At 52.2% G+C, this 27,953-nt stretch overlaps 11 protein-coding genes across 11 annotated transcripts; 9 read left to right on the plus strand and 2 right to left on the minus strand.

The window, feature by feature from the left end:
• Positions 1-420: 420 nt before the first annotated feature.
• On the plus strand, positions 421-3,953 carry JN550_008411 (uncharacterized protein; the record flags this gene model as incomplete). The annotated part of the gene is made up of 6 exons (XM_049320369.1): positions 421-514; positions 586-1,707; positions 1,767-3,159; positions 3,250-3,740; positions 3,795-3,869; positions 3,922-3,953. 6 exons carry the CDS (start codon positions 421-423, stop codon positions 3,951-3,953), a joined length of 3,207 nt encoding a protein of 1,068 aa, XP_049169633.1.
• Positions 3,954-7,045: 3,092 nt separating this feature from the next.
• On the plus strand, positions 7,046-8,778 carry JN550_008412 (uncharacterized protein; the record flags this gene model as incomplete). Its single annotated transcript, XM_049320370.1, has 2 exons — positions 7,046-8,260; positions 8,317-8,778. The coding sequence occupies 2 exons, from the start codon at positions 7,046-7,048 to the stop codon at positions 8,776-8,778; spliced, it is 1,677 nt and encodes a 558-aa protein (XP_049169634.1).
• Positions 8,779-9,982: 1,204 nt separating this feature from the next.
• On the minus strand, positions 9,983-10,594 carry JN550_008413 (uncharacterized protein; the record flags this gene model as incomplete). Its single annotated transcript, XM_049320371.1, has 2 exons — positions 9,983-10,154; positions 10,218-10,594. 2 exons carry the CDS (start codon positions 10,592-10,594, stop codon positions 9,983-9,985), a joined length of 549 nt encoding a protein of 182 aa, XP_049169635.1.
• A 1,031-nt stretch (positions 10,595-11,625) lies between these two features.
• Positions 11,626-12,430, plus strand: JN550_008414 (uncharacterized protein; the record flags this gene model as incomplete). The annotated part of the gene is made up of 3 exons (XM_049320372.1): positions 11,626-12,004; positions 12,055-12,151; positions 12,205-12,430. The coding sequence occupies 3 exons, from the start codon at positions 11,626-11,628 to the stop codon at positions 12,428-12,430; spliced, it is 702 nt and encodes a 233-aa protein (XP_049169636.1).
• Positions 12,431-13,181: 751 nt separating this feature from the next.
• JN550_008415 (uncharacterized protein) lies at positions 13,182-14,364 on the plus strand (the record flags this gene model as incomplete). Its single annotated transcript, XM_049320373.1, has 3 exons — positions 13,182-13,247; positions 13,305-13,862; positions 13,918-14,364. The coding sequence occupies 3 exons, from the start codon at positions 13,182-13,184 to the stop codon at positions 14,362-14,364; spliced, it is 1,071 nt and encodes a 356-aa protein (XP_049169637.1).
• An 873-nt stretch (positions 14,365-15,237) lies between these two features.
• JN550_008416 (uncharacterized protein) lies at positions 15,238-15,588 on the plus strand (the record flags this gene model as incomplete). Its single annotated transcript, XM_049320374.1, has 1 exon — positions 15,238-15,588. One exon carries the CDS (start codon positions 15,238-15,240, stop codon positions 15,586-15,588), a length of 351 nt encoding a protein of 116 aa, XP_049169638.1.
• Positions 15,589-16,654: 1,066 nt separating this feature from the next.
• On the plus strand, positions 16,655-20,510 carry JN550_008417 (uncharacterized protein; the record flags this gene model as incomplete). Its single annotated transcript, XM_049320376.1, has 7 exons — positions 16,655-18,250; positions 18,889-18,961; positions 19,070-19,400; positions 19,475-19,671; positions 19,725-19,794; positions 19,847-20,015; positions 20,088-20,510. The coding sequence occupies 7 exons, from the start codon at positions 16,655-16,657 to the stop codon at positions 20,508-20,510; spliced, it is 2,859 nt and encodes a 952-aa protein (XP_049169639.1).
• A 492-nt stretch (positions 20,511-21,002) lies between these two features.
• JN550_008418 (uncharacterized protein) lies at positions 21,003-22,886 on the minus strand (the record flags this gene model as incomplete). Its single annotated transcript, XM_049320377.1, has 1 exon — positions 21,003-22,886. One exon carries the CDS (start codon positions 22,884-22,886, stop codon positions 21,003-21,005), a length of 1,884 nt encoding a protein of 627 aa, XP_049169640.1.
• Positions 22,887-23,415: 529 nt separating this feature from the next.
• Positions 23,416-23,863, plus strand: JN550_008419 (uncharacterized protein; the record flags this gene model as incomplete). Its single annotated transcript, XM_049320378.1, has 2 exons — positions 23,416-23,645; positions 23,704-23,863. The coding sequence occupies 2 exons, from the start codon at positions 23,416-23,418 to the stop codon at positions 23,861-23,863; spliced, it is 390 nt and encodes a 129-aa protein (XP_049169641.1).
• Positions 23,864-25,205: 1,342 nt separating this feature from the next.
• On the plus strand, positions 25,206-26,207 carry JN550_008420 (uncharacterized protein; the record flags this gene model as incomplete). Its single annotated transcript, XM_049320379.1, has 1 exon — positions 25,206-26,207. One exon carries the CDS (start codon positions 25,206-25,208, stop codon positions 26,205-26,207), a length of 1,002 nt encoding a protein of 333 aa, XP_049169642.1.
• Positions 26,208-27,331: 1,124 nt separating this feature from the next.
• JN550_008421 (uncharacterized protein) lies at positions 27,332-27,853 on the plus strand (the record flags this gene model as incomplete). The annotated part of the gene is made up of 2 exons (XM_049320380.1): positions 27,332-27,536; positions 27,618-27,853. 2 exons carry the CDS (start codon positions 27,332-27,334, stop codon positions 27,851-27,853), a joined length of 441 nt encoding a protein of 146 aa, XP_049169643.1.
• Positions 27,854-27,953: the final 100 nt, after the last annotated feature.

Below are 27,953 nucleotides of genomic sequence, written 5' to 3' on the forward strand. Positions count from 1 at the left end.
CCAGCGTCGGGTGTGTAGTGCCCGATCCAATCATCGAACGGTGCGCCTCGTCCTGGGCGCGATTCTATTTGCCGGGCGCGTCGTCCGCACACGCACCAGCCCAGGTCTGTGACACACCACTTCGCGCCTTTTGTTACAGCCGTTGGAGGAGGAAGGAGGGGAAAAGACGAGACGAGACCAGGTAGAGAGAGGTCCTAGGCCCAGGGCCCGTATCCGTCCATCCATCCATCCACCATCCACCATCGTCTCTCACCCGCCCGCCCGCTCGCCCTGTGCTTTGCTTTTTTTTCCTGTCCGTTCCATTCTCCCACTATACTCTCATGACGTTGCCCGCATCCGAACTCCCTCGAGCTGTCGGATGACGGATGACCTGCTGTGACTGGTCTGTCTAACAGGCGGCAGTTGTGCTCAACCACCATCATGATAGGCCCGTCCGTCTTGCGGCCGGTGCTGGTCGCTGCTAGCGGCGTCTCGTCGAGGGCGAGCCCCCGAGTTGCATCCTCGCGCATTTTAGGTTTGTCAACCCGCAGCAGTGGCTTCATCTGCTGCCATTCGAGCACCGCTCCGTGCTAAGGTACGCTCCAGTCCTGCCGCCAATCGCCGGCCTCGCCGTTGCATGTCAGCGACACTGGCACAGCACCCACGTCAGGAAGCCTGTCGTCTTACCCGCCGCCGGCTTCAAGCGCGAGGGCGGTCAGCCTGCAGCATCGCGCATCATCCCGACGACTGCTTATTCGACGGTTGTTGAGCCGCCTTCAACTCCCTACTCTGCGCTCACCGTGGGGGTGCCCCGTGAAACGTTCGCAAATGAGCGCCGGGTCGCCCTGACCCCTCAGAATGTTGCCCTCTTGAGAAAGAAGGGCGTTGCAAAGATCATTGTTGAACGTGGGGCCGGCGCCCAAGCTGACTTCCCTGACGATGCCTATGAGAAGGCGGGCGCGACCTTGGTCGATGCCGGTGGTGTCTGGTCCGCTGCGGACATTGTGTTGAAAGTGCGTGGCCCAAATGTTGCTGAAATCGATCGCCTCAAGCCAGGCGCAACTGTCATCTCGTTCCTGCAACCGGCTCAGAACAGAGACCTGGTTGAGCGTTTGGCTGCACGCAAGGTGACGGCTTTCGCTATGGACATGATCCCTCGCATCTCTCGGGCCCAGGTGTTTGATGCTCTCAGCTCAATGGCGAACATTGCTGGTTACAAAGCTGTACTGGAGGCATCCAACAACTTCGGGCGCTTCCTGACTGGACAGGTCACTGCCGCGGGCAAGATCCCGCCATGCAAGGTTCTCGTCATTGGTGCCGGTGTAGCTGGCCTGAGTGCTATTGCCACTGCGCGCAGGATGGGTGCAATCGTTCGAGGCTTCGATACACGAGCCGCTGCTCGCGAGCAGGTCCAGTCCTTGGGAGCCGAGTTCATCGAGGTCGAGATCCAAGAAGACGGCTCTGGTACGGGAGGTTATGCCAAGGAAATGTCACCGGAATTCATTGCTGCCGAGATGAAGCTCTTCACGGAGCAGGCTCGCGACGTTGATATTATTATTACAACTGCCTTGATCCCAGGAAGGCCAGCCCCTAAGCTGATCACCAAGTCTATGGTCGAGATAATGAAGCCGGGCTCTGTGATCGTCGATCTGGCGGCCGAAGCCGGCGGCAATTGTGAGAAAACTGAGCCTGGGAAACTCGTCACATATAATGATGTCAAAATTATTGGTGAGGACCTCTTAACCTCTCTGGGCGAGTATGATAAACAATCGCTTACGGTGCTATAGGTTACACGGATCTGCCATCTAGACTTCCGACTCAATCATCCACGCTGTATTCCAACAATATCGTCAAGTTTCTCTTGTCTATGGCACCGAAGGAGAAATCCTACGGCATCGACCTTTCAGACGAAGTGGTCCGCGGGGCAATTGTGGTCTTGAACGGCGATGTATTGCCTGCAGCCCCACGTCCAGCGCCTCCACCCGCTCCAGCCGCGAAGCCGAAGCCCCAGGTAGAAGAGGTCAAAGCCCTGACCCCGTTCCAGAAGACTACGCGAGAAGTCGCTGGTGTTACTGCTGGAATGGGAGGCGTCCTGGCTCTGGGAAAGATCACCGGCCCGTTGTTCATGGGTAACGCTTTCACTTTTGCCTTGGCATCTCTCATCGGTTATCGTGTAGTCTGGGGCGTAACACCTGCTCTACACTCTCCCCTCATGAGCGTCACCAATGCTATATCTGGAATGGTTGGCATCGGTGGTTTGTTTGTGATGGGCGGTGGATACCTGCCGGAGACTTTTCCCCAGTTCCTCGGGGCCGCATCGGTTTTACTAGCATTTGTCAACGTGTCGGGAGGTTTCGTCATCACCAAGCGTATGCTAGACATGTTCAAGCGGCCAACCGACCCGCCCGAGTATCCATGGCTATATGCTGTTCCGGCGGCTGTTTTTGGCGGCGGGTTTCTCGCGGCCGCATCAACCGGTGCAGCTGGTCTCATCCAGGCTGGGTACCTTGTCAGCTCAGTGCTTTGCATCAGCTCGCTTTCTGGGTTGGCATCGCAAGCGACAGCCCGCATGGGCAATTTACTGGGAATACTTGGTGTCAGTTCCGGTATTCTTGCCTCTTTACTGGCAGTCGGCTTCTCTCCTGAGGTTCTGACCCAGTTCGGCGGACTCGCAGCCATTGGCGGTCTGATCGGGTTTCTCATCGGGAAGCGTATCATGCCCACTGATCTTCCGCAGACAGTAGCAGCACTTCACTCAGTCGTTGGCCTTGCTGCCGTGCTTACCAGTATTGGCAGCGTGATGGGCGACCTTTCCCATATCACCACTCTACATCTGGTGACAGCCTATCTCGGTGTGCTCATCGGAGGTATTACCTTCACTGGTTCCATCGTTGCGTTCATGAAGTTAGCAGGAAAGATGTCTTCTCGTCCCCTTCAACTCCCTGGCCGCCATTTGATCAACTCTGGAATGCTAGCAACCAACTTTGCTACCATGGGCGCGTTCGTGACAATGGCACCGGGCTCGCCTATGATAGCGGCGGCCGCGCTCAGTGCGAACACTATCCTCTCATTTGCAAAGGGCTTCACCACGACAGCTGGGATCGGTGGTGCCGACATGCCAGTGGTTATCACCGTGCTCAACGCTTACAGTGGTTTTGCTCTCGTGGCAGAAGGGTTTATGTTAGACAACCCGCTTCTAACTACTATAGGGGCGTTGATTGGTGTTTCTGGTTCCATTCTGTCATATATCATGTGCGTTGCTATGAACAGGTCTCTGACGAATGTGCTCTTTGGCGGCATATCAGCACCCACGGCCACTGAATACAAGGTCGAAGGGTCGATAACACAGACAAATATTGATGATACGGCGGAGGCTCTCACCAATGCGGAAAGCGTGATCATCATTGTCGGCTACGGCATGGCAGTGGCGAAAGCACAATACGCTATCAGCGAGATAACCAACATGTTACGATCCAAGAACATCAACGTCCGCTTCGCCATCCACCCGGTAGCTGGTCGAATGCCGGGTCAATGCAATGTCTTGTTGGCCGAGGCAAGTGTTCCATACGACATTGTGCTCGAGATGGACGAGATCAATGACGACTTTCCTGATACCGACTTGGTGCTCGTGATTGGGGCCAACGACACCGTCAATCCTATTGCGCTTGAGCCTGGCAGCCCCATCGCAGGCATGCCAGTACTGCATGCGTGGAAGTCAAAGCAAGTGATTGTGATGAAGAGAGGAATGGCCTCTGGTTACGGTAAGTCCAAACAGACGCGCCGATCCTTCTGATATTCGATCTGATCATTTGCAGCCGATGTTCCCAATCCCATGTTTTACATGCCTGGAACGAAGATGTTATTCGGCGATGCTAAAACAACATGCGATGGTGAGCTAGCCCTGAAGTCTGACTTGTTGAGTCTTACTAACTCGCCCACCAGCCATCAAATCAGCAATTGAGTCACGAATCTAGAATAGAGCTGCATCTCCATCATGATCTTCGGTATATAGCCCGCATTCTAGATCTCCTCGTCCTATCTGCTTGTGTAGAATCTGCATCGCATCTAGCATTGAGATAGCCCTCATACCTTGAACTCTTCAGTAGGTTTCACGTGTGTGAACCAAGAGTGGCGGTTTCCTTTTGATTTATAACACTCATTGCACATAGTTTTATGTCTTTCTTGATGGATATGAGTAGATCAGCTGATCGATAGGCATGGGGTGAAACCATTATCGTGCTGCTGCACTTCCAGTTTCCGCTTTATATCAAGTTGGTGGGACGGTCGTCTAGTTCGCGGGACTGTCCGTTTAAGCATGATGTGCTTATGGATATAGCAATGGCACTTTCTTGTTTACGTCGACCAGGGCCCATTCCTAGTGTTATGAACACAATATCTGTCTTACTAGTCCAATCCAATCTGCGAAGACAACCGCAGAACACGCCACGATGGGTCAACTAAGAAATTAATAATAGTAACGCGCGTCAAAGTCAAGCTTTAATCCTACTGGGGACAGCTCATCGCAAATGAGACATGGCACTCCGCCACCGAACTCCTCGATCTGGATATCTTGCTTTTCTCGTATCAGGACATTTGTGGTGGTTCCGCTACCTGCTGGCCCGGCTGCAAGGGTTGGGGAATCAATAGTAGGGTAGTGCAGAATACTCCGTACTCCGCCCAAATCTCCACCTAAACTCTATTGAGTTCAATTTCCGGAACCAGACAGCAGTCGCCCGAGGCTGTTTACATAATTCAGACGTTAGACAGACATTGAAATGACGAGAAGTTGGCTACTAGTGCCTCTCCTCCCCAGCGGTGATTAGTAGCGGTCATTGAATGGAGCGCTCATATACCGATGGCAGCACCCTCTTTTCTGGGTAGTACGTGGGACCAAGTGCCGCTGCATGAACAGTGCTGACGATCCATTGACATACGAACGGCGGGCACTGAAGAATGGGCTGACGTGGTTCACGATGGAAGCGCCCACGTGTGACGGTTGGGCTAGGAGATTACACACTCTTCGAGACTAATTGTGGCTGGCTGGCGCCGTCTCGACTGCAGCATGCACTATAGAATTGCAGGCCTGCCACTTGTTTTGGTGATGCCAAAAAGGAGCGAGCATCAGCCGCCCCGACTGACCCGGGCGGACAGGACGGCTGACGGGATAAGCTGCGGGCGCGACGTCGAGCTGGCAGTGCATACAATTGCACAAAGGAGATGTTGTCCGACAACGACTCTTTGTTGTCTCCTCGTGCTGCTTATGTGTAGCTCGCTCTGGCATTACGCGAAAGACAACAAACAGCACAGCACATCTCGTGGGGGATCGAGAAAGTCGGGCCCAGACTGATTCAGCTGGCCAGGTCCATGCCAGAAACGGCGCCGTGCGTGACCAATGACCGGGTCTTTGGCGTCTCCTGAGTCAAGACGTGGGTGCCACGGCGTCGGAGCTAAGGGCGCCACAAAAGCTTCTTACTTCTATTGTCCAACGAGCTTTCGGCTAGCCGGACGAACCAGTTGGGTGGGACGAGCAGGGCGGCCGGATTTGGGGAGGGGGGAGGGTGAGGAGTGGCAGAAAGAAGAAATCAGGAAACAGAACCCGAGTCTGACCGTTAGGGCGATCGCCCATCAACCCATCACACAGCCGCGCTCACGGTTCCGAATCTGACGAAAAAGATGGGAACGGCGTTACATCGTTAGAGTTGATGATGGGCCCGCACCGACCGAAAAGGGGTGCCGAGATGCCGGGGGGTGATCAAGCATGGGGTTCTTGACAAGCTTGACAAGTCTCAATTGCCCTCTATGCAAAAAGGCCCCAGCTGTGCACTATTGCGCGTAAGGGTGTTTCTCGTAGAATATAGTTAGGACATGTCTTGCTTCTATGAGGCAACGACTGCTTTTGATGTCCTCCACTGCGAATGAACCTGGGCGGGCTAGCTTCAACGTTACACCCTGTCAAGCCTGTGAACGAGCTTGGCCAGCGCCTTACCGCCTAAACCATTGAAATACACAGTAGGCTTCATTTCCCTACTGGGCATCGTGTTTATTATGGCTTGTAGTTTCCGTACTGTGGCATTGTCTTCTCTATACCGTGGCCGCCTAATGGCATGGCTGCTACTATGCAGGTGCTGGTAGCGTATCATTGATACACACTGATTCGGACCGTTCGGGGCAGTCTTGCGTCACAGTCGGGACGATCAGCCATCTCGCAGCGTGGGGCTCAGCAATGCAGCGCTTTCAACTCAACGGGCACAGCGACAGCGAGCTGAGGAGAGGCGGAGTGACCCCTCTGTCGTCTCCTCGCTCGTATTTGCATGTGGGCACCGGGCAGTTCGTATCAGAGGCGTGCCCCTGGACTGTTGGCCTAGGCTGTAGGGGTGCTAGATGTGCTCTAGCGCAGGCTGGGGGGGAGCCGTGTGGAGCGCTCTATTCTCAGCTACCCGCCCTATTTGGCCGCTAGGCTGACTCCGGAGCCGCTGATTGGGTGCCCGTCATGCAGCCCGGGCTCGCTTGCAGGGGTCGCGCAAATGAAGAGGATCACAGATCTGCTCTGCGATCTCTATTTGCGGGCTAGTCAGGCACCATGTCCCAAAGCCTCCCACCGGCGGCACCACCCACTCTCCACCACTCTCCCACACACGATCACCTGCCATCGGCTCCGGCTGGCGACCTGGCACGACTTGCCATATGCGCGCGCGCGCGCGCTGCCGCCGCTGCAGTCAGCAGAGATCCCCTTTCTGTGCATGGCGTGTCGACGTGTGGACCAGGGGGGGGGTGCCAGCGCCTGGGGCTGATGCTGATCCGCCCCGGGCGCTTGATCGGGTCATGCTAACTAAGTAGTCAGCTACATATAATGCAAAAGCGACGAGCCCGCCGCCCGTTGTGGCCGTTTCTCGAGATTTCCGTTTCCAGGTGATCTGCAATTGCATCACTTGCGTCGCTCTTTTTCCCATTTCTCAAGTCACTCGTTTATAACTTAGTGTGTGGAAGAGAGAGCGTGTGTGTGTGAGGTGTATAAGCTGAATCCATTGCATCCATACCCGGCCTATATCCTGACAACGAATCCATCATGAAGTTGTCCGTTGCCTCCCAGGTCCTGTGCGGCGCCTCGGCCGTGTCTGCGATTTCGCTTTCCAAGAGGGATTACAAACTCGGACCCACGGTTTCGTCCAACCACAGCATCGGAATCGGAGCCGGGTCGAACCACAGTGTTGGAGTGGGAGTTGGAGTTGGACTTGGAGCCTACGATGCCGCGCCTCTCCCGCTGAACCACTACGGATGGTTCGAGACCATCTCGATCAAGGAGGCCAAGGCCGGTGTCTTGAAGCACCACTCGCACGCCGTCACCACCCAGACCGTCGATGAGGAGGGAAATGTGGTCGAGCTCGTCCAGCAGGTCTACAAGGTCACCATTCCGTGTGCCGAGGATGGGAAGCCGGTACAGGAGCTCGACAGCCAGACGTCGACCACCACCAAGACCGGCGGCAAGGGCAAGACCGTCACCACCGGTGCTTCTGATGAGGCGGATGACGCTTCCGCAGCGGACGACGAGTCGGACGACGCAGATGAGGGAGATGACTCCGTGACCGTCCCCGGCGGCAGCGGTGCCTCGTCTCCTGACGGCGTCGCCACGCCCAAGCCCACCACTCAGGGTGGTGCTAACACTGCTGGCAAGCCTTCGCCGGCCAGCTCCAAGGCCGCCGATGCCACCGACGCCGCCCCGACCACTGTCAAGTCTTCTGACGCCCAGACTGTGCCCACCAAGGCTGCTGACGTCGAGACGTCGTCGACCAGCGCCGCTGAGAGCACTGGTCGTGTCTCGGCTGCCGACGATGCCACCACCACTAGTGCGACCACCTCCGCCAGCCCGACTCCTGCCGTCACCGCCCAGGCAGAGTGCGCCAACCCCAACATGCGCTTTGAGTGGCGTAGCTACTCGGACTCTGACCGCAAGGCCTTTGTCGACGCCTTCACTTGCCTGATGAGACTCCCGGCCTCCGGCGCCTACCCCCCTGCCCAGAACAGATACGAGGATATCGTCCGTGTCCACCAGATGATGACCAGCACCATTCACGGCAACTCCATCTTCCTTGTCTGGCACAGATACTACACCTGGACTCTGGAGCAGATCATGCGTGAGGAGTGCGGTTTCGACCGGGCCTTCCCGTGGTGGGACGAGACCTTGGATGCCGGCCACTTTGCCGAGTCCCCCGTCTTCACCCCTGCGTACTTCGGCAGCCTGCCCGCGGCCACCAACGGAGAGGGCACCTGTATTACCGACGGCGTGAGTACATCGTGTTCCCGAGCTCCCTGTTCACCATGCTGACTATTTTCTACTAGGCTTTCGCGGGTCTGACCTGCCACATTGGACCCGGTACCGGCAGCGTCGACCACTGTCTCGCCCGTGCTGTTGACGAGTCCCTGACCGCTCAGTCCAACGCCGACTTTGTCAACACCTGCAACTCCCGTGCAATCTACTCCGAGATGGAGAACTGTGCCGAGCTCGGACCCCACGCCTACGGCCACAACGGTGTCGGCTCCGTCATGGCCGACGTGTCCGCCTCGCCCAGCGACCCCGTCTTCTTCATGCACCACCTGTTCGTCGACCGCAACTTCTGGCTATGGCAGAACAGCGACGCCTCGCGCAAGACCACCATCGACGGCTGCATCGACAGTGCCGACCCCTGCACCCCGCTGACCATGGACACCGTCATCAGCGTCGCCGGCCTGCGCCCCGACGTCACCGTCCGCGACGTGCTCAACACCCGCGACGGCGCCATGTGCTACGAGTACACCTACTAAGGGAGAGGACAACCTAATCATGGACCTGATCGAGATTTTTCTTTACTCATGATGAAACCACTGGGTTGGCTCACTCTTTGCATTCTTCGGGACCCCCGGCGCATTCACAAGGAGGGCACGGTTGCATTGGAAATATATTGGGGGAGACACGGAGATTCGCTCCCTGCCGATTGGACATAGACCACCACCATCACCAGGACAAGGGTCCTCACAACGTTGCTTTGTATTCAAGTATAATAGTAATCAAGAATCAAGATCTGCCACACTACTCTAAGCTGCGCACGCCCAACGTTACGCGAGTGACAACTATGGTTCATGCATCTGCTGCTGAAGGTTCACGTCAGCTTGTGGCTGCGTGGGGCTGCAATGTTGTGATACGGCCGCCACGTCAGTGTCTCAGTGGACGAGAAGGACTTCCCCGAACTCGATTCCAGCCCCCGAGTGCTGGTCATGCCTTGCTGCAGTGCTTATCTGCCGCATGGCTTCGTGCAACGCCAGCGAAAAGTGCATATGCATGTGAAGTTCTCAATGCGACTGGCATGTCTTGGACAAGGTGGACAACGGCGTTGATCACACTTCTGTGGCTCCTCCATATCACGCACGCGGACCGGGAATTGCGAGCTTTCTCATGAATGTGGCTTTACATGGTTGATTTCTGTCAGTGTTTGACGGGCGCGCTACCCACTTAAGTGTTTAGGGTTAGTTGGTATATCCGCGACTTTATCATTCGAGTTGGTGCATTTCCGTGGTTAGCTAGATCTCGGGAGTGCCTATTGCTGGGGTGCCTATGTATACATTGATTAGCTAGTGAAGCAAAGGGCAGCCTTGAACATAACTGCATCTCAAGGTCGTGGTAGTCATTTTGGTCTTCAGAATTCTTGAAAAGGGAAACCTTGTAGAGAACGTTGGTAAATTCTTTCGGCATAGTGAATCGTTATTCACTTCATCACATGAGCAGAAACTATTATCCAGTTAGTGGGCATGCTCATTTCATAGCTGAGCCGGAAGTATACATAATGAAGTAATCATGCCAAAGCGAATGTCTTTATTGTAGTCGAGCTGTACGAATATTACTCCAAATCAAACCAAAACTAAGCCGGTCACACCTTAACGTATGCTTGAGAACTCGGAGGCATATGGAAAAATGCGCTGGTTTGCAGTGCATGAGGCGCCTACGCTGGCCACCAATATTACAGTTCACATATCATTTGCCGCTTGCCTTTTCATTCGGGTCTGCATAGATGGTCCAGTCGCCCACAGAAACGGCTTGGCCTTGAGTTGCGCCAGCGTCGTTGGAGCAGAGATTCTTGACCGCGTCCCATATATTCTCGCAAAACTCCTGGGTCAACTCAGTGGGCGAATCGCTCACACTTCCACTGCATTCAAACAGTGTCAGTACATCGGGTCATTTCTCAGATGGCAAGAAGGGTCATGCTCACATCAGCCACCGGATGTAGCCATCGTGGCCGTCCGCGGTGGTCAACTGACCGTCACCCCATTGCTCCCACGCGTGCCAGACTTGGAGACCGAGCTGCCCCGCCCTACTCTTGGAGACAAACATCTGGCAAGCCGCTTGCGCACCGTGATCAATGATGCTTGACATCATGCGGCTGCCTCCCGCGGGACAGAGGACCCTCCCGGCCCGGTCATCAACTCTCACGTCGTTGCCGTTGTTCCACCACTCATACCGCAGCCAACCAGCGGGATCGTTCCCTATGCCGGGAATGGTGTCCAGCCACTTGTCATCGACGCGACGTTGATGACCAGCAAGTGAGGGAAGGGTCGCGAATCGTCCATCTTTTGAGTCTGCTTGCATCATCTAAACGGGGTTTTGAAGGATAGGATGTGTGGGTTTAGGATCAGCACTCGACATTCTGGGGTCATAAAAATGTCAATCTTAATTCTATTAACACATTTATAGCATCGTATTAGATGCCCGCAAGTTTTTCATGTTGCAAAACCTAGAATGTGAGGAATGACAGCATAATCAGGTCACTGGCTGCGCCGCTGAGGCTGCTCAGCGGTTTTCCAACACCAGGATGTGTATCCTTGAAATCGGCCTTTTAAGGTACTACGCCACTTCGGGGTTGACCTCACCCTCATTGAAGATTCCCTTTCTCTATGCTGGATCCAGTAGCATCACACACGGTGCCTGGGAAACGATCTGCGGCCCAGGTGACGTAGTTTTTATCACGCCTGAAGTGAACGATGAACCACGAATAACTAATGAATTCTACAATATTTGGCTTTAGAAGTTAAGGAGACTTAGAACCTGGCCGTTTATGTTAGTTCTAAGTGTGACTGTCAGATTGACATGTTTATACTAACTCAGTAATGCGTACTCACAGGCTTTGAAGCTACATAGAATCCTATCAGCAGTTTGTAATCTGATTCTGTCCTTGTGTTGGTTGGAAAGCCTCGGAAAGGGGGTCAGACCCGTGTTGGTGCAGGTATACCAATCATGCCTGTCGTCTCCACGCAGGAGGCAATTTGGGGGCTGGTTCATTTGAGAAAATCCAACCAACAATGATCCTCCTCTGGATTCATGGTCAAAGTTCGCCAACAACGATCCTCTTTAGGACCCACATCACTCGTTATTGAAACCTATCTATAGATTTCTTGTGATCGCCTAGCATGTATTTGGATACGGTGAGCGCTTTCATCGATTTATTCCTCTGCAAAAGCTCTAAAAATAGTATTCAGCATAAGTTGGGCGTATGACAAAACTATGGTTCTGAAGACTTACTATATATTGGGATAACTTCGCAAATACCTAGAGACAATGTTTGCCCTGAGGTGTGTCTGACTGCAATCTTGTAAACGCGTTAGTTCGTTGTTACTGTCATTATGCGCTTTTCTCGCATTACAATTGTTTCGTCACTCAGTACTCTCGTCGTCGCTAAGAATCATGACGTTAATTATGACTGTTCTCAAACTCCGCAGCTGTGTTTCAATACTTGCTGGGCTTTGAATGTTGTCAAACACCCAAATTCTCTCCACGGCGGTGGAGGTTCAGGTGCAGGTTCGGACAACCGAGAAGACTGGGGATACGAAACGTCCATGTGCTCAAAGCAGAACGTAAAGTGGCGTTGCCCCGATGGTAGAGGCGGAACGGGTGATTGCAAATCAATTGATGAGTATCCTTTCGCTGGCTCCAAGGAAGGTGGTTTTGCTTGGCAGCAAACTGTTGTTGCACTGCGGTGCATTCCAAATACAGACCAGAGCAGTAAGACGAAAGAAATGGTGTACACAAAATCTGCTGACCAATACCTATAGTTCAAGGTGGTAAACTGAGTGGCATAGCTACTTCACCCCAGACCGATACATGGACAATCAACCTCAACAACCTCCATTACGTTACTGGGACAAACTTGTATGTAATCATTTTGCACCTTGATGCGGTAGACGACTGATCAGTTTGTGAAGCCATTCGCCTGCAAGGACTTGGTGCACTACTGCACCAATCATGCAGAACGATGGGCACCAATTGATTCCTGTGGGTGGACAGTTGAAACTTGATGACCCAAATCTTGTTGTTGCAAGAGGAGAAAACTCCACGTCTCAGTTGAAGTTTTCAGAAGACGGGAATAGCGCAACATTTGTGAACAGGATCGACAATGGCCGACTGGTTCCTATCACATTCGAGGCTTAAGGAAGTTGCACAACGTGGTATTATGATCACACAACATGGGAGGACTCATTCTGGTCGTTGCTTTATCCCCATTCTTGTTTTCCACAACCTGTTTTTCGACCCCCGTCTATGGCAGTTACATAGCCTTATTAGCACTTAACCGCTCGCTACATCGTGTAAAGTTCTATGCAAATGGTCATGGTGAAAACTTTTTAACTGAGAAGTTGGATCCAGTCATCCCAGCGAATTTTAGGGCTGTGCACTGGAGACTGGAAACTTCGCAACGCCTACTGTGCTCCTATGCCTAGAGAGCGTGCGTTATATCATAGCGATGCCAACGGTTTGATCCGTCATCGTATCGTGTGAGAAGAATTGCCTGGTTAAATCCTGCTTTCACAGATCGAGATGAATTAGCGCACCCCCGTGGCCCAGAGTAGTGTTCAGATATTGGCCCTGGAATAGAAATCATTATCACTAGACAAAGGCCAACGAGAAACTTTGCATGTTGATCTACAGTGGAAGGATTTTGCAAATTCGGAGGGGCTTGCGGATGACGTCAGAATAGCGTTGGCCACAATGCTGTTGGCGTTGCGTAGCATGTGGCTTGCTCGCGCAGGGTTATTTGAACCAACAAAACGCAAATCTCACTTGCAGCTCTTGTCAGGGTTGCTATTATATAAACTGTGTATGTGACTGAAGAGCTTGTACAATATCTCACCACTGAATTACCATCATTTGTCATCATCATCTCCCTGTAGTGAAGAATTACATCATGGCGCCTGTCACACGAAGCCACGATGATTTTGCAGCGATCTGTACAGAGAAACTACCCGTCCAGGTACTACGGAGCGCTTTCCTTGCGCTGCTCTAGAATATGCTGACTGCTCAACCGTAGACCCTAAGAGATCTTTTCAGATACACGAAGAGCTCTGTAACCCTGGTTGCCAGTCAAGACTTCTCCGTCCTGCTAACTGATAAGGCGGAGGATCTCTCAAAGTTGGACTCTGTTGAGGAATTCACTGATACCAGCCTCGGCAACTATGAAGATGTTGAAAGATTTCTGAAGCTGGCTACCCAGACGACCGGTATCAAAACAACTGGTTTCGTGTTCTTGGATCGGGGTACCGCCAACGACGGCACTACTTGCTGCATTACAATAGATGGAAGACAGGATAAGAATGCGGCATCGGGCTGGATTGGATTCCGCTGCGACTTTGCCTCGATTGTGCCAGCTTTGGAAGCACTCGAGAGGGGCGTCTCAGTAGTAGAGTTACGGAACCAATCAGCTATGGCTGGTGGAGTTTGGAGAGAGGATAGAGTTAGAGTCCAACTTGAGCGAACCTCACCCCTGGACACATCAAAGTTCCCACGCCACGATGATTGGAAACCGGTTTTCGTCGACGGCCCTGACCTCCAGTATACTGTGTTTCGTACTGCTAAAATCAGCAACCAGGTATGTCAAGCCATCCTGTGTGGGTTCTCGATAATCTAATAAAACTGCAACAAAGACTCTCAACAAGTTTCTCGAACGAGCCTACGACCACGAGTGGAGCTCGGCCATTGATCCCCGGGTTGCATTTATTACCAAACTCACGCCCCCATTCACAGACGGGTTAGCAGATCCACCGCTGGCTTCGGCACCAGGCTTTGCTGAAGATTTGTGCGGTGCCAAGCCAAGTGATTGCGATGCAATTGTACGCAGCTGCTTCATGGATAACACCTTAAGCCCTAAACTTGACCGCCACCGATTTATCATCATGGATGAGTTTACTGAGACCGACGAGACGGTTATCATGGCACTGAACTTTGAACGTAATGGACAGTTAATCCTTGTTCGTTCTGATTTCGAGAACGGGTTCCTAACTCTAATGGCCCCTGGACAGACAGGCTCAAGTATGGACTCATTTGCGGATGAAGCAAGCATATCACCACTTGGTGTCTGGCGGGCGAAGTGATGGGCTAGCATTTGAACATAAAGCTGAGATGATGGGGGTCGAATCTTGGATTGCGGGCTATCTGAATCAACAAATCCGATAATAATAATTCCGAACAAGGTCGAATCAATTGATATAAATCTGTGGGCAGTGTTCATGTTCTCAGGTGCTCAACCTGGTGGACGCGGCTCCCCAGTGTCGCTGGGAAAGACAAGTTTACATGGTTGATCTGACCACAGTTCCACATCAGAGACGGTTCCACAATTCGAGGCGACCAAAAATATTACAACCTGAGGCGAATTAACATGTAGATAGTGAACCCTCCTTCCCGTTTGAGGGCTTGGTTGTAGGGTGTGTAAGCCCGTCCTGTGTAACAGGACATTATAGCTGGCATTATCGTCGCCCACCAGCCACTCTGTGCCGAATCATTGTTTCTTTCAACGGGAAATGGCGGTAAATCGGTGAATCAGAAATTCTTAGCCTTCGTTGGTCACGATACTGGCAATTGAGTTGGACACAATGTTGTGTTTGGACGTGTTATCTAGAGGAGTGGGGCTTATCCAAAGGCAGCCGCTAACCCAAGTTCGCATATTAGACGCTAAGCCGTTCCATGATGACATCATTTCCGGGCGCAAAGCAGGGAAGCAACGCCCTGGCACCCCCAGACACACAGTCCGCCGCCAAGAGGAAATTGAGGCTCAACACTATAAACGCTTGGTGCACACACTCTTTCAACTTCTCTTGCGCCTTGACTTCGCTGCCCTCGAGACGGGCGGGGAGCATCGCCGTTGCGGAGCCTGTATCCCTTTTCCGTCGTGGACTTAAGTGCGTCCACAAAACTCAACCATTAGCACTGCAAGGCTTTTGGCCTAGCCCAGCAAACGCCGCTCCAAAATGTTCAAGCGACTTGTCATCCTCTTCTTCAACCTGCTCTTCCCGCCGCTGGCGGTGCTGCTTCTCTGCGGTTTTGGCGCCGACTTTGCCATGAACTGCTTCCTGTTTGTCCTGGCCATCATTCCGTCACACATCCACGGCATGTACATCAGCTTCGTGTACTTCCACCGCAAGAACAAGGTGCGCAAGGGCCGTTTACCGGGGAGGCGGCGCGGCCTCATATACAGCGAGAAGGTCCAAAATGGTGGCGCGACGCAGGGGCAACTCAATGATATAAAGGTCCTGGAGCAAGATCGTGCGAGGCCCATGGACGGCAAAAAGGTTCAGAGAAATTGGAGGAAAACAGGGTAAAAGGTTGGTCAAGGCCGAAGCGTTAGAATAAGTTTGAGGTCGAGTTTTAACACGTCTTGGAAGCATCACTTCCCCTGTTATCTTCTCCCTTTTCGTCCAAGGAGCTTCTCTGTATCCATCGTTGGAACGGCTAGTTATCGTTTAAGTTGTACCTCGTAACCGATGAGTTTTCGCTTGCCAATAATGGAATTTGAGCTACGAGAAACATGTCATACTTCAGTTGGTTGTAGTGGGATGGTGGATGTGTAATGCAAATGACCCGTATACACCATCGGTCCCGGTCGCGGCTGGAGGTTTAACTATATGGTGTTGACCAAGATGATCTATGCGCATTACAGTGCCTCAAGTTAGATTGTCACGGCAGACCAAACCAAAGGCAGCAGTGACTAAACAATCATCACACGCAATTAGAACGTGTTTGTGCAAGCTCAATACGCTCAGGCTGCAGAGGAAATGACTGCAGCAATGCGTCTCAATTAAGGATCATTTATTTCAAGCCAACAGCTGTGCTGATCTGGTTATCACTTCTGATCAGCGCCTGACCACTGATGCCTAACTTTCCACCGAATTTTTCTGTTTCAATTCAATGAGTCTTTGCATTCCTTCTTTTGGTAAGGACAACCTGTCTCATCGTGCCACGTGTGGGCTCAAGGCTTGGTAGACCCGAGGCTACATCTGCGGGGTCCCGACATTTCTGCTCTGTTACTTCGTCCGGAAGGCGACAAGATTCAGTATCTTGTAATACTACCCTTATTGTGCACCTCGCAATTTCTGCCTGACCTCTATTCAACGGCAGCACTTCCCCGAAACGAACTCAGCAGCTGTGATTCACCGTCTGCATCGATAGACAACATCAAAGTCAGACAAAGATTTGACTATACAGACTTCGCCCTGCAGTGTAACCACCAGACTGGTGCAAAAAGCTACTCCACTCAGCCCTGCAAGCCACCTCGTCAATTTGCTTACACAAGACACCTGTGCCCCCGGGGTTTCGTTCACACTTCGATAGTCCAATGCATTCAACGGCTTCAATCCAAAGCTCGCAAAATTAGTTATTCGCAACACTATGGCAGCAGCTCAAGTCTTACTGGCTGACGCTCAATGGTGGGATAGTCGCAGCGTTTACGTTCTGTGCCCGTGGTGCGACAAGATACACCGCCATGGATTCGATGGAAATTATGCCGGACGCCACATGCGCGTCGCACATTGTGACCCCATCATTAACGGCAGATTTCGGTCTCAGCATTACGATATCAAGCTGTTAGGTACTTGTCCCGAGAATGTGGACTACGAAATCGACAAGACAAACCTTCGATTCGTTGCAGGCGGAGCGCGTCTGCCCGCGGAGAACGATGTTTCAGACAATGAAGCAGACCGATTGAGAGCTGCCTTCAAGCAGGAAATTGAGTCAAAACCAAAGTGGACAGATGCAGGGGAAGCCATTTATGTTGATGATGTCTTTCTCTCAAGGATCATTCTTGTGAAGTCAGAATTGGTCACGGGCAATGTTCCCTACGTCAAGCACTACCTGGAGACCTCCACAGAAGCGAAAATATTTCTCCATGGGGTTCACTCTTGGGAAGAAGCCCAATCTTGCAACTGTAGCGATTGTAATTTGATCTATGGAGGGCCAAGAACGGCTGATAAGAGCGTTGGTACATTAGGGAGCACGGCGCTACATTTGGCTGCATGTGAAGCAAGTCTCGAGATGGTTCAACTTCTCTTGTCACACGGCGCTGATCCAAATGCTGTAGAGGTTGACGGTCGGACACCAATGATGGAGGCAGCGCTGTGGGGTAGGCTGGAAAACGTGGAGGCTTTGTTGCAGCATGGGGCCAAGAAAACTCAGAAGTGCGTAGAAGGGAATCGCCTCCGATGTGCTGTGGATTTTGCGGAACCGTCAAAAGAAAATTCTGAGGCTCGATGGGGACGCGCAGGTGGTACTTCCCGATCTGAACCTATATATAAGGAGGACACGGTTGCGCGTGATCGTGATCGTCGCGATATTGTGCGGCTCCTCGATGATTCAGCACATGAGCGACACGTTCTCAAACTGGCTGCGTTCTTCTTCCAGAAACTGGGACGCAACCCCACAGTGCTATCTCTGACTACTCAGTATACCCTGTCACAAGATTCGAAAACAGTGGCTTGGATGAAGCGCGGAGATACTCTCCCGGATGTTGTTGCAATGAGTGGCTGGTCACCAATAGCCAGTGAAAGTATTCTAATTGCTGGCCAAGATTGGACAAGTAAGGTCTTGCACCTTTACAAAGTGGTTGACTTTCCACGAGCACCCCACTCTTATGATCGTGGTGTTCTTGGGCGGTATTTCGCATGTCATGCAGAGAAGCAATTGGTCGCATACTTTGTTTATAAACATGTCTTCTTGCCGCAAGAAATGGAGATTTATGACGAGGAGCCTGGCGAACTTGAAAGGTACACGGAGTCACTGTCATTACATGACACCAAAGGAGAAGCGATTCGGGACGGAACACCACTAGGAGAGGAAAGCTATGAGTACAGAAGCAAGCTCAGTGAGCTATACGCAGCACGTCCTGGTTACTCTTTGAGAGCTGCCACAATACTGGTCAGCAGACAAGTATGTCCTGACTGCAAGAAGTTTGTCAAGCAAGTCAACGTCAAGTTGGGGTTGTCAATCCGCGTATGTCACAATTGCATGGAGCCCCAATGTTGCGCATGTACGAAGTGAAACCACTTTATTGTTCGTAGGAAAGTTAAATTCTATTTAAAAAAAAAAAAAAAAGGGAAAGCTTCCGGTACTAAGGAAGCTACAGTTTTAGTGAGAGACATCAATCGAAAGCAAATAGCTGGCTCGGAGTACGGTTTATACAACCTCAGAGACTAGGGATTATAGAAACCAATCAGTCCCATGGTCTACCATCATGGTGGCGATCCTCATTTGCGTCAAATTCTAAGATCAATGAAACAGTGATACCACTTAGCAAACAGGAAGTTATGAGTTATGGAATGTCATCAAAATGGCCTGCAGTTGAATGAGACCATCTCTGCATAGGCTTATTTCACTAGCTGTGGTGTTTGTTAATATCTCGTCCTTTTCATTTAGGGAGAAATCCGTTGATGTAGTGCCATGAACCTGCATAGAGCTTCAAGGGGTGGTGCGTCGCAAGTCTAATTTGTCTGTCTCACCGCCAGCAGTACTCCCGCCTGTTGAGGTAAGCGGAGTGCGGTCATGACTCCAGCGGTACCATGGAAGATGTGTGAATAACATAGTTGGGCCGAGATTTCCGCAGTCGCTGACCTGATTTCATGGTCAAACAGAAGTCGATCGCGACACACGGGAGGCGCAGGCGGATTTGCTCGAGACAGGGGATGGCAGCACAGCCAATCAAGTGTAAGTAAAAGCGACTCCACCAATCAGAGCAACAGTGATGCCCCATTCGGCGACCCGTTTACGGAATGGTCTTATCCACACTGATGAACCGACACGAACCCTCATCAGGGTTGCCACATTATACCGATGACACTGTACATATAAAGGCCGAGTGCCCGACTCTCAAGTTGGAATCATTTCAGTATCGGAAACAAACGCAAGGCGGCTTCTTCGGCTACCGATCATTTTCTGCCCCAATCACTTCAAATTACGCACAACACCCTATGTCTGCTCAAACCCACCTGCGCCAGCTGGGCAAGGACGGTCCCCTTGTGTCCGCTTTGGGCACAGGTCTGATGGGATTGTCCGTGTTCTATGGCGCTGTGCCCAGCGACGAGGAGCGATTCAAGTTTCTCGATCGAGCTGTTGAGATCGGAGCAACTTTTTGGGATACCGCAGCGTGAGTTCTCACACCACTTTCTCAGTCAGCCATATGTATGGCGTTTCGATGCTGAGACAAGCAATTGGCCGTAGTCTCTACGGCGACAGCGAAGTCCTAATTGGCCGGTGGTTCAAGCGCTCCGGAAAGCGCAATGAGGTCTTCCTTTCGTCCAAATTCGGCATTGTCATGGATCCCCCAATGGTGTTCTCCTACAGGAGCACCGGCAGCTATGCTAAAGAGTCTTGTGCCAAAAGTTTGGAGCGTCTGCAGACAGACTATATTGATCTATGTAAGTATCCATTGCGATAGGCGTTCCTCCAAGTTGCTAAGAGCGCTTTGCAGTCTACCTTCACCATCCAAACCCCGAGACACCTATCGAAGAGACGATGAGGGCACTTGCTGAGCTTAAAGCGTGAGTCTAAATTATATGACGCGATTGCTTTCATGCTAACATGTAATTTCAGAGAAGGTAAAATCAAGCACATTGGGCTGTCCAATTGCAGCTCCAGTACAATTCGTCGTGCTGTGAAGATTGCGCCTGTTGCTGCTGTCCAGATCGAGTATTCTCCTTTTGTGCTCGAGGCTGAGAACGAAGCCAGCACGAATGTGCTCGCTACATGTCGAGAACTTGGTGTACGTAAACGGACCTATGAGCTAGCTCATTCAGTTACGTGGAAGAGATACTAATACCGATCTATGTCTTAGATTGCTGTTATCTGTTATTCGCCTCTGGGAAGAGGCATTCTCACAGGTGCCTTCAGTACGAAGGAGTCGCTGAGCGACCCTAAAGACGGTCGTGCGGCCTCGCTTCCGTGGTTCTCTGACGGGAACCGCGAGGCCAACGCCAAGATTGTCGAGGAGTTCAAGCAGATCGCTGACAAACATAACTGCACCACTAGTCAGCTTTCCCTCGCGTGGCTGTTGAAGCAAGGCGATAACATCATCCCGAACCCCGGCACCAAGAGTATCGAGCGACTCGAGGAGAACCGGGCTGCACTCGACATCAACCTGACCGACGACCATGAGAAGGAGATCCGCGCATTTCTGGAGAATGCCAAGATTGCAGGGAAGTCTAGGCCCGACAAGTACAAAGATGCCGGCTGGATGGATACGAAGGAGGAAGAGTAGTGGGTTGGTCTTACACTAAATTGCTCGCTGTTTCTGGGGTTTATCTCTCCACGTATCGAGATAGTGACATATTGAAATCCTACCTATGTCTTACTCACGACAAATGACTCCAACACGACTAGAGGTTCATTGAGTCTTGTGTAAATGGTGCCCTTATAGCAGACGAGAGATAACTGTAATTTGGATAAGTTTGAAGACCATTCAATACCGAGTTAATTACCCCCAGAAGTGCAAATTGACGAGGCAAAAAAGGCAGCCACCAATATCAATCACATATACTAGTAGTTTCAACACCTGGTTACCTAACTCCTAACACTTACGTTCATATTAACATACGTTTTCGCTGGTTTGGAAGTGAAGAAAATGGACGAGGGGGGCACCGTCTCTGACGATCTACGCAGCCAAAATACATGTGATTTTGAAGAAGACTTGTGATTTTGATGTATTTTCGGCGACAGTATATGGGCCTTTTCTTCTAAGTACGACTTATTCCTACCAACCAACATCCCGAGACGTCGCTAAATACTCCTTGGCGAATTTCAAGTTTTCATACATTTTGTCGTCACTTGTCCCTGTTACCTCTAAAAGCCGTTCATGCCTGATGATCAGACCTGCTTCGTCCTTGAGTATGCCCGGTTTTAGGTTTAGGAAGCCATACTTCAAGACTAGCCTCTGGGCGCGTCGGAGGTTCATAGGCTTCTCCAGCCTGAAGATGGTGCACCACGAGTCCTCCTGTGGTATCCTTTCGTCGATAACGAACTGGCGACTCAGGGCGGTTTTCAGGTCAATCAGAAGGAGTAAATATTCGCCCTTTCCCCGTTCGTACCAACGTAGACGCAGATGATCTCGACATATCTGGTCTTCAGTGTCGCTGCTTCCCATTTCGATGTCATCGAACTGGTGAATGGTCTGTGTATCAAGTTGTGGGGGATACATTCCTCTCAGCTTCCATTCTGAAAGGTACTCCTGGTCATTACATATGAAAGTGTGCTGCAACTCTGGCAATACGTCACGATCCCCTGTAATCAGGATGCTCCTCGTGGTATATTTGGCGTCCAAAATACCGGGATAGACTATTGGGAACAACCATTCAGCACGGAGGTACATGTTATGTTCCAGCTCATCCCCATCTTCCTCTTCGTCACTAGGGTAGTCTCGTGTTGATATGAGGGGGAGAACCAAATGTTCATAGTCGATCGATTTTGTAGTATAACGATCAACAGACTCATCGCTCGAGCTATCACCCGCGTTTCCCTTTGGGGCAGTCTCGCGTGTAACAGTGACACGACAGGAAAGCACTGCATATACTAGATTTTTGTGGATAGGGTCCTCCACTATAGGTGCTCTCAGACGTAGCAGGCCCTGGGACATAGACGATTCGTTCCTTGCGTCCTTGGCGTAGAGATCGGTACGCACCGTTGCACAGCCTTTGAATTGCTTCGGAGATCGGGCCAGTATCCCGTCACAATTGACATCTGTAGGAATCAATTGTCCTGAGTAGCCCCAGGCAAACAAAGAAGAATCTCGTGAGTTTCGCATAATCTCCTCCTGGAGGCGCCGAAACGCCCGGTCTCCTTCGCCATAGAGCATGGGCATGTGTATACCAAACAAGCCCAGAAGACAATAGGCAATGTCCTCTTCTCGAGTTGTCTCTCGTCCAGCCGCCCAAGACATCCTTTGTGCCACACTTGCCCGCTTGATCACCTTGGATCTTGTCAGCCCAGTGTTGCCTAATCTGAGATACACAGATTTGATGCCAGTGATGTCTTCGATCTTGAGCGAGAGTTTACTTCTCGATTCGATCGACGTCCAGTTCTTGTTATAAAAATAGACCTCAGAGGGAGCCAATAGCTCCTGTAAAGTCCAACCCCTCTTGAACCAACGAGACTTGGTGAATGACGACCCATCAGCTTGGATGTCGGATGAGGTAACATCCGATAAGTAGGCATAGCACGTGTAGGCTTCTTCGTACCAGCGGAACATTGAATTGATGGCCTCCTGCAGCTCTGCACTGCTTGACTTGTCGATGCAGCAAGTGTCAACCCAGATGTAGCCGCAGCCATCCTTGGTAGCCTCCTTGGCGCAATTAAGTATCTTTGTGAGGCCTGGTCCATGTTCGGCGTTGTCCCTTATCAGTTCGTCCCAGTCGATGGCAAGGTCCGAGAGAACTACGATCTGCCACTCATGCTGCGCTTCTCGTCCGAGGTCTTCATGTTGAATTTCTTCCACAAGCCTGCAGTGATTCCGTCGCCAGTCTCTGTACTGTGAGAATGAGACTTCCCTGTCCTCCCAGGTGTGGGACAAGATCGCGTACGGCGGCTTGTCTCTCCCAACGAACTCCTCAAACTCGAGAGTCCTCACGTTGATGAGTCTCATGACTAGTGGGCTGTGAACAAGCCCAAGTCAGCGGCCCATGGAACAGTCGGCGAGGATGGAGCTGTTGGAAGGACGAAGATGGCGGAAGTTTGGAGCGGAGGGGAGAAGTGCCTTTGGCGAGGCTGAGAGCAGTGGCAGTGCCTGCCGCAGTCAAGCCCCGCTGCTGCAGCTGACGCTGGCTGCCTCTATGACTTCGACTTTCACCTCTAGACCTGTAAGCGCCATGGGAGCCTCCAGAGGGTACCACCAATGGCTGGCATATAACTTAGCCAAGATAGAGACAAAAGATACGCCTGCGTTCGTGGTGCGGCGGGTCGTCGGATTACTCTGCTCCACATTGTCTTTTCCGCAGTGGCCCCACCCCGACCGCCGTCCTGTCATTTCTGCGGCAATTGCGTGCTGCTTTGAGCGACTCCGAACGACGACGTCCGCACACACAAGAAGTCGGCAAGAACACGTGGCAGAACACTCGACTTCATTGAAACATAGTCTCTGAGATCGAACCACGTCAAGGCTCGGACATCGCAACATGGTGCTCACAAATACCAGCTTGTCGTCGCTGCCCTCCACCTGGCAGGGCCTAACCGACCGACTCGCCGGCGTCGGTGACTCGACCTACATATTCTTCATCTGCGACAACGACTCCAGCACCGGCAAGCCATGGTGCCCCGACGTGCGCGCCGCCATCCCCGTGGTGCAAAAGTACTTTGAGAAGCGTCCGGAGGAGATCCTTGTTGTCAGCGTGGGACAGCTCCCCGAGTGAGTGAAACAACAAATTTCGATGGTTGTGGCGCATGAGAGCTGACATGTATCACAGGTGGCGGAAGGCAGACAACCCGTTCCGCACAAAATGGGACCTCAGAGCGGTGCCAACGTTCGTGAAGTACACGCGCACTGCGGACGGGATTGGCCAGAAGCAGGTGGTTGAGGATGATGTCAAGAATGAGGGCAATCTCAAGGCGCTCGTTCAATCGTGACTTTGTCTTCAGGCCATGTCAAATGAGCGGCATTGAGTCAAATGATATCCATAGGCGGTCACGCCGGCTGGAATCTTCGTGCGGTGTGTCAAACACGAATGGCGATGATGCAAGCAAGTCGACCGCACACTTGAAGTTACACCTAGTGTACGACACCATCTGGCGTACGTCTGCGAATCCGTCTGCTGCAAATGGGGCTGGGGTAGTGACGCGATCGAGGAGCGTTGAGTGGGAGCACTACGGGTGCAACCCTCATAGGAAAGCATGCTTGACCTTTTCGAATCAACCATGATTACCACAGCTCTTGTAGACTTAATATTCCCTCGAAGTCAACTTCAAGACATCCAGTAGGCAATTCCACAATGCAATGCCGGTGCCGATCTGTGCTTATGGGTACTAGCTTTGGGTTTTGGTTAATGCAAGTCATCGCCCATCTGTGCCCGTCAAAAGTCTAATTTTGAGCACGTACCTTCCACTCAACCGCGGTTTGATACTTACCAAGACTGGCATTTGGCTGGCGGCTACAAATTTCTTCTTAGAAGGCTGATACCCAAACAGAACATATTCAATTGCACTCTTCGCTAATTCAAGTTCAATATGGAGTGTTCGAGGGCAATGATAGCCGCGATTCAAGATTTGAGGTAATGGCGACTTGCCAGACAATTCCGTCCAAAGGAATAGAACATCCAAGCCCGGATTACAACAGAGCAGCTGCCGCCAACTGCCAGTTGCAAAGGTCGACAAAGCTATAGCGAGGCCACATTCGTCTGCAACACTGAAAACATCGGATCACTCTATAGGATCAAGAGTTTTCCATGCGACGGAATTTCCGATTATGATGAGGAGGTTCGTGCGTTTGATAGATGAGGTAACTGTACCTTCAACCAGGTGAGAAGTGCCACATCGAGTTTCGCACTATATCTAAAAAGAGTAAAGTCAGAGCCGGTATTTGGCTTGGACCAGCATTTGCTGCTTAGAATCCCGAAATTATGCCTCGCATTATGTCAGACTTGCAGCCAGTGGCCCACAGCGGCGGCAGAGGCTGTTAGGCCGCAACAATAAAAAACCGAAACGACAGTGCGCTCATTTTGCATCCGTTTTCACATCTGCTGTGTATGTTGAGTATACCCTCGCTGGGAGTCTAGCACGCTAGTCCTCCTTCGGCATATGTGTATAAGACAAACAAACTTCATTGTGTTAGATTCTGCCAAACTCTTTTAGCTATTCTGTGAGGTTACGAGTTCACAGCGGCAGTGGCCGAAGCGCATCCTGCTAGGTAGTCCAGCTTGTATACGTATTGCACTGATATAAAGCCAACAAGGCCCTTTATATTGCTATCATCATGCCCCCAGCGAAAGACAATCCAGTCCCGACAGGACTCCCAGACACAGATCTCTTCACTCTAGAGTCCATACCCTCCAAGGGCAAAGGCCTCGTTGCCGCCAAGCCCATCAGCGCAGGGACGCTGCTGATCAGCGAGCCGCCGCTCTTCACCACGGCCAGCCTGACGGATGCAGACAACATCGAGAAGGACCTAGGCCGCATCATCCGTGGGCTGCCCAAGGAGGGCCAACGCGCGTTTCTGGCGCTACACAACAACTTCCCGGGCCAGCCCAACCCCTTCTCTAACATCATCCGGTCCAACGGCTACCCGCTGGGCCCGTCCAGCGACGTGGGCGCCATCTTCCCGCTGATCGCCCGCCTCAACCACTCGTGCCGCCCCAACGCGCAGCACGCGTGGAACGAGGCCCTGCAGCGCGAGACCGTCTACGCCGTGCGCGACGTGGCGCCCGGCGAGGAGCTGACGCTGAGTTACCACAACGGCGGGCCCAGCGCCGAGCGCCGCGCCGCGCTGCGGCAGTTCTTTGGCTTCGAGTGCGCGTGCGAGCTGTGCGCGCTGCCGGCGAACAAGCTCGCCCGCAGCGACAAACATCTCCGCGATGCGCAGGCGCTGGACGAGCGGATCGGCGACTCCAAGCGGGTCAAGATGCAGCCCGAGGACGCGCTGAACGACTGCCGCGAGTTGCTGCGGGTCTACGAGGAGGAGGGCATCACGGACCTCAGGGTGCCCAGGCTGTACTACGACGCGTTCCAGATCTGTGCCATGCACTCGGACGCCGCGAGGGCCAGCGTGTTTGCTGAGAGTGCGAGGATAGCCAGGGAGCTATGCGAAGGGCCGGACAGCGAGGAGGTTGCTAACCTGAAGAAGCTGGAGGCGAAGCCTGGCAGCTTTGAGAACTGGGGCTCCACGAAAAGATGGAAGTCAGAAACCAAGGATGCGGCAGAGAGGTATAAGAATGTTGAGAGGCCAGTGGGAGGTAAAAGTTCTATATGGGGCGCATGATGTTGTTCTTTTACAGCAGGTGTCCTTTAGTGGGATTTTGCCAGACACGAAGACTTCAAAAGCTAGGCATTTCCGAGCTTTAACAAGCTCTAGCTTAAAAGCAGAGGGGGAAAATGGGATGGAGATTTAACAACTTGATTGGGCCAATGGTGCATACGGCATCTGGTTGGCGTATAGACGAGCCGGTGAAGAAATCTAGCTCTTGCCATTTAACTAGTGATTTCAAGTCGCCTCGAATAACGCCGACTGCTCTCTCTGACGCGTTCACATTATCTCTAGTTAAAAGTAATGGATGAGCTCATAGCCAGCATTTAACATGGCTCCTGGTCTCTCTTTGATAGAGAGAGAGAGAGAGAGTGAGGAAAGAGAGCCAAGAAGGACGACGCATGCTCCATGTGCAGCAAACCGGAATCGTCAAAGACAAGCGCTGCAGCACTTGATGCATAAGCAGGACCTTAAGCGCACCTGGTGTTGACAAGGCATGCGTGGAATTGCAGCGAGAGTTTTTCGAGATAGCCAAGGATATGGCTGCCAACATCACGGGCGGGCGGGTTGAGACCAGCCCAGTCAGTCCCCAGTGATCGCCCGCCAACTCGATGCTAGGCGGTATCCACAGCCGGATGACCAGCGAACTAAAGAGACAACCAGCCATGGCAGCCATGGCACCAAGAGCGGCCGAGTGACTAACTAGCGATTCTCGCCTAAACCTGCGCCCGACTGACGACGAAGCCTTTGTTGCTATCATGCGGGAGCGGGTGGAAAACTTGGTGTGGCTGATGACATTGGCCCAGGATTCCCTGTTTCAGCACAAAACCAGGCGGCGGGCGAATCAGGGCCCCGGTCGGGCTTGGGATGACGTAGCGGGGTCGTCGTTGGCAGCCACACCAATTTTCGTACCCCCCATAACGTTGGGAGCTGTAATGGATGACATAGTGTCTGGGAGTCTAAATAGGAAGATGAAATAAAAAGGCTGCCGGTGGCTTGCCGTCCAGCTCTCTTTTCCCTCCGTAGTATTCAAGGTCGGCATCAACGTTCTATCATCGAGTATATCATCTGTGCATCGTCGCAAATACTCTATAACTACGCACAACCTTATATACACACATCGCCAAACCTCCACAAATATGACGTCCATAGTATCCGATAACAAGCCCGAGTTCAAGCCCCCGGCCGGCTTCAACGAGATGTCGGACCAGGAGAAGAAGCAGACGTACATGGAGTGGGCCAAGGAGAAGTACGCTGAGCAGTACGAGAACTGGGTGCCATGGATCGAGGACACCTTCCTCAAGTGGTTCACCAAGGACAACAAGGCCAGCTACGCGACCAAGGGTAAGTTTTTGCGGCCCTTCTCCTGACCCCTATCACCGGATCGTCTCTCTCGGAATGGACGGCTAACGACGTGCACCACAGATACTCTTGACAAGACCAAGGTGACGGGCATCCAACAGGTCGACACCCTGCAGGACGGCGTGCACAACCTGGCTGCGGGCCAGGTGGGCCAGGGCGGCCTGCTGCAACCCCTCGGCGACATGGTGTCCAAGGAGGGCATCAACCGGTCCGAGCGACAGGGCAAGGACGACAAGGGCGGCTACCTGCCGACGAACTTGCCCTCGATTCCCGGCCTCGGCGGCTTGGGCGGAAAGTAAGGAAGCCATTTGATCTGATGACTGATTGAATGGTTTACTTCTCGATGCCACGATAGACAGCCCCGGTTGGGGCTTTTAATGGATGGATCAATGAGAGAAT

This window comes from Neoarthrinium moseri (genome assembly GCF_022829205.1).
Source record: "Neoarthrinium moseri strain CBS 164.80 chromosome Unknown scaffold35_Wmoseri_CBS_16480, whole genome shotgun sequence".
Classification (NCBI taxonomy): domain Eukaryota; kingdom Fungi; phylum Ascomycota; class Sordariomycetes; order Amphisphaeriales; family Apiosporaceae; genus Neoarthrinium; species Neoarthrinium moseri.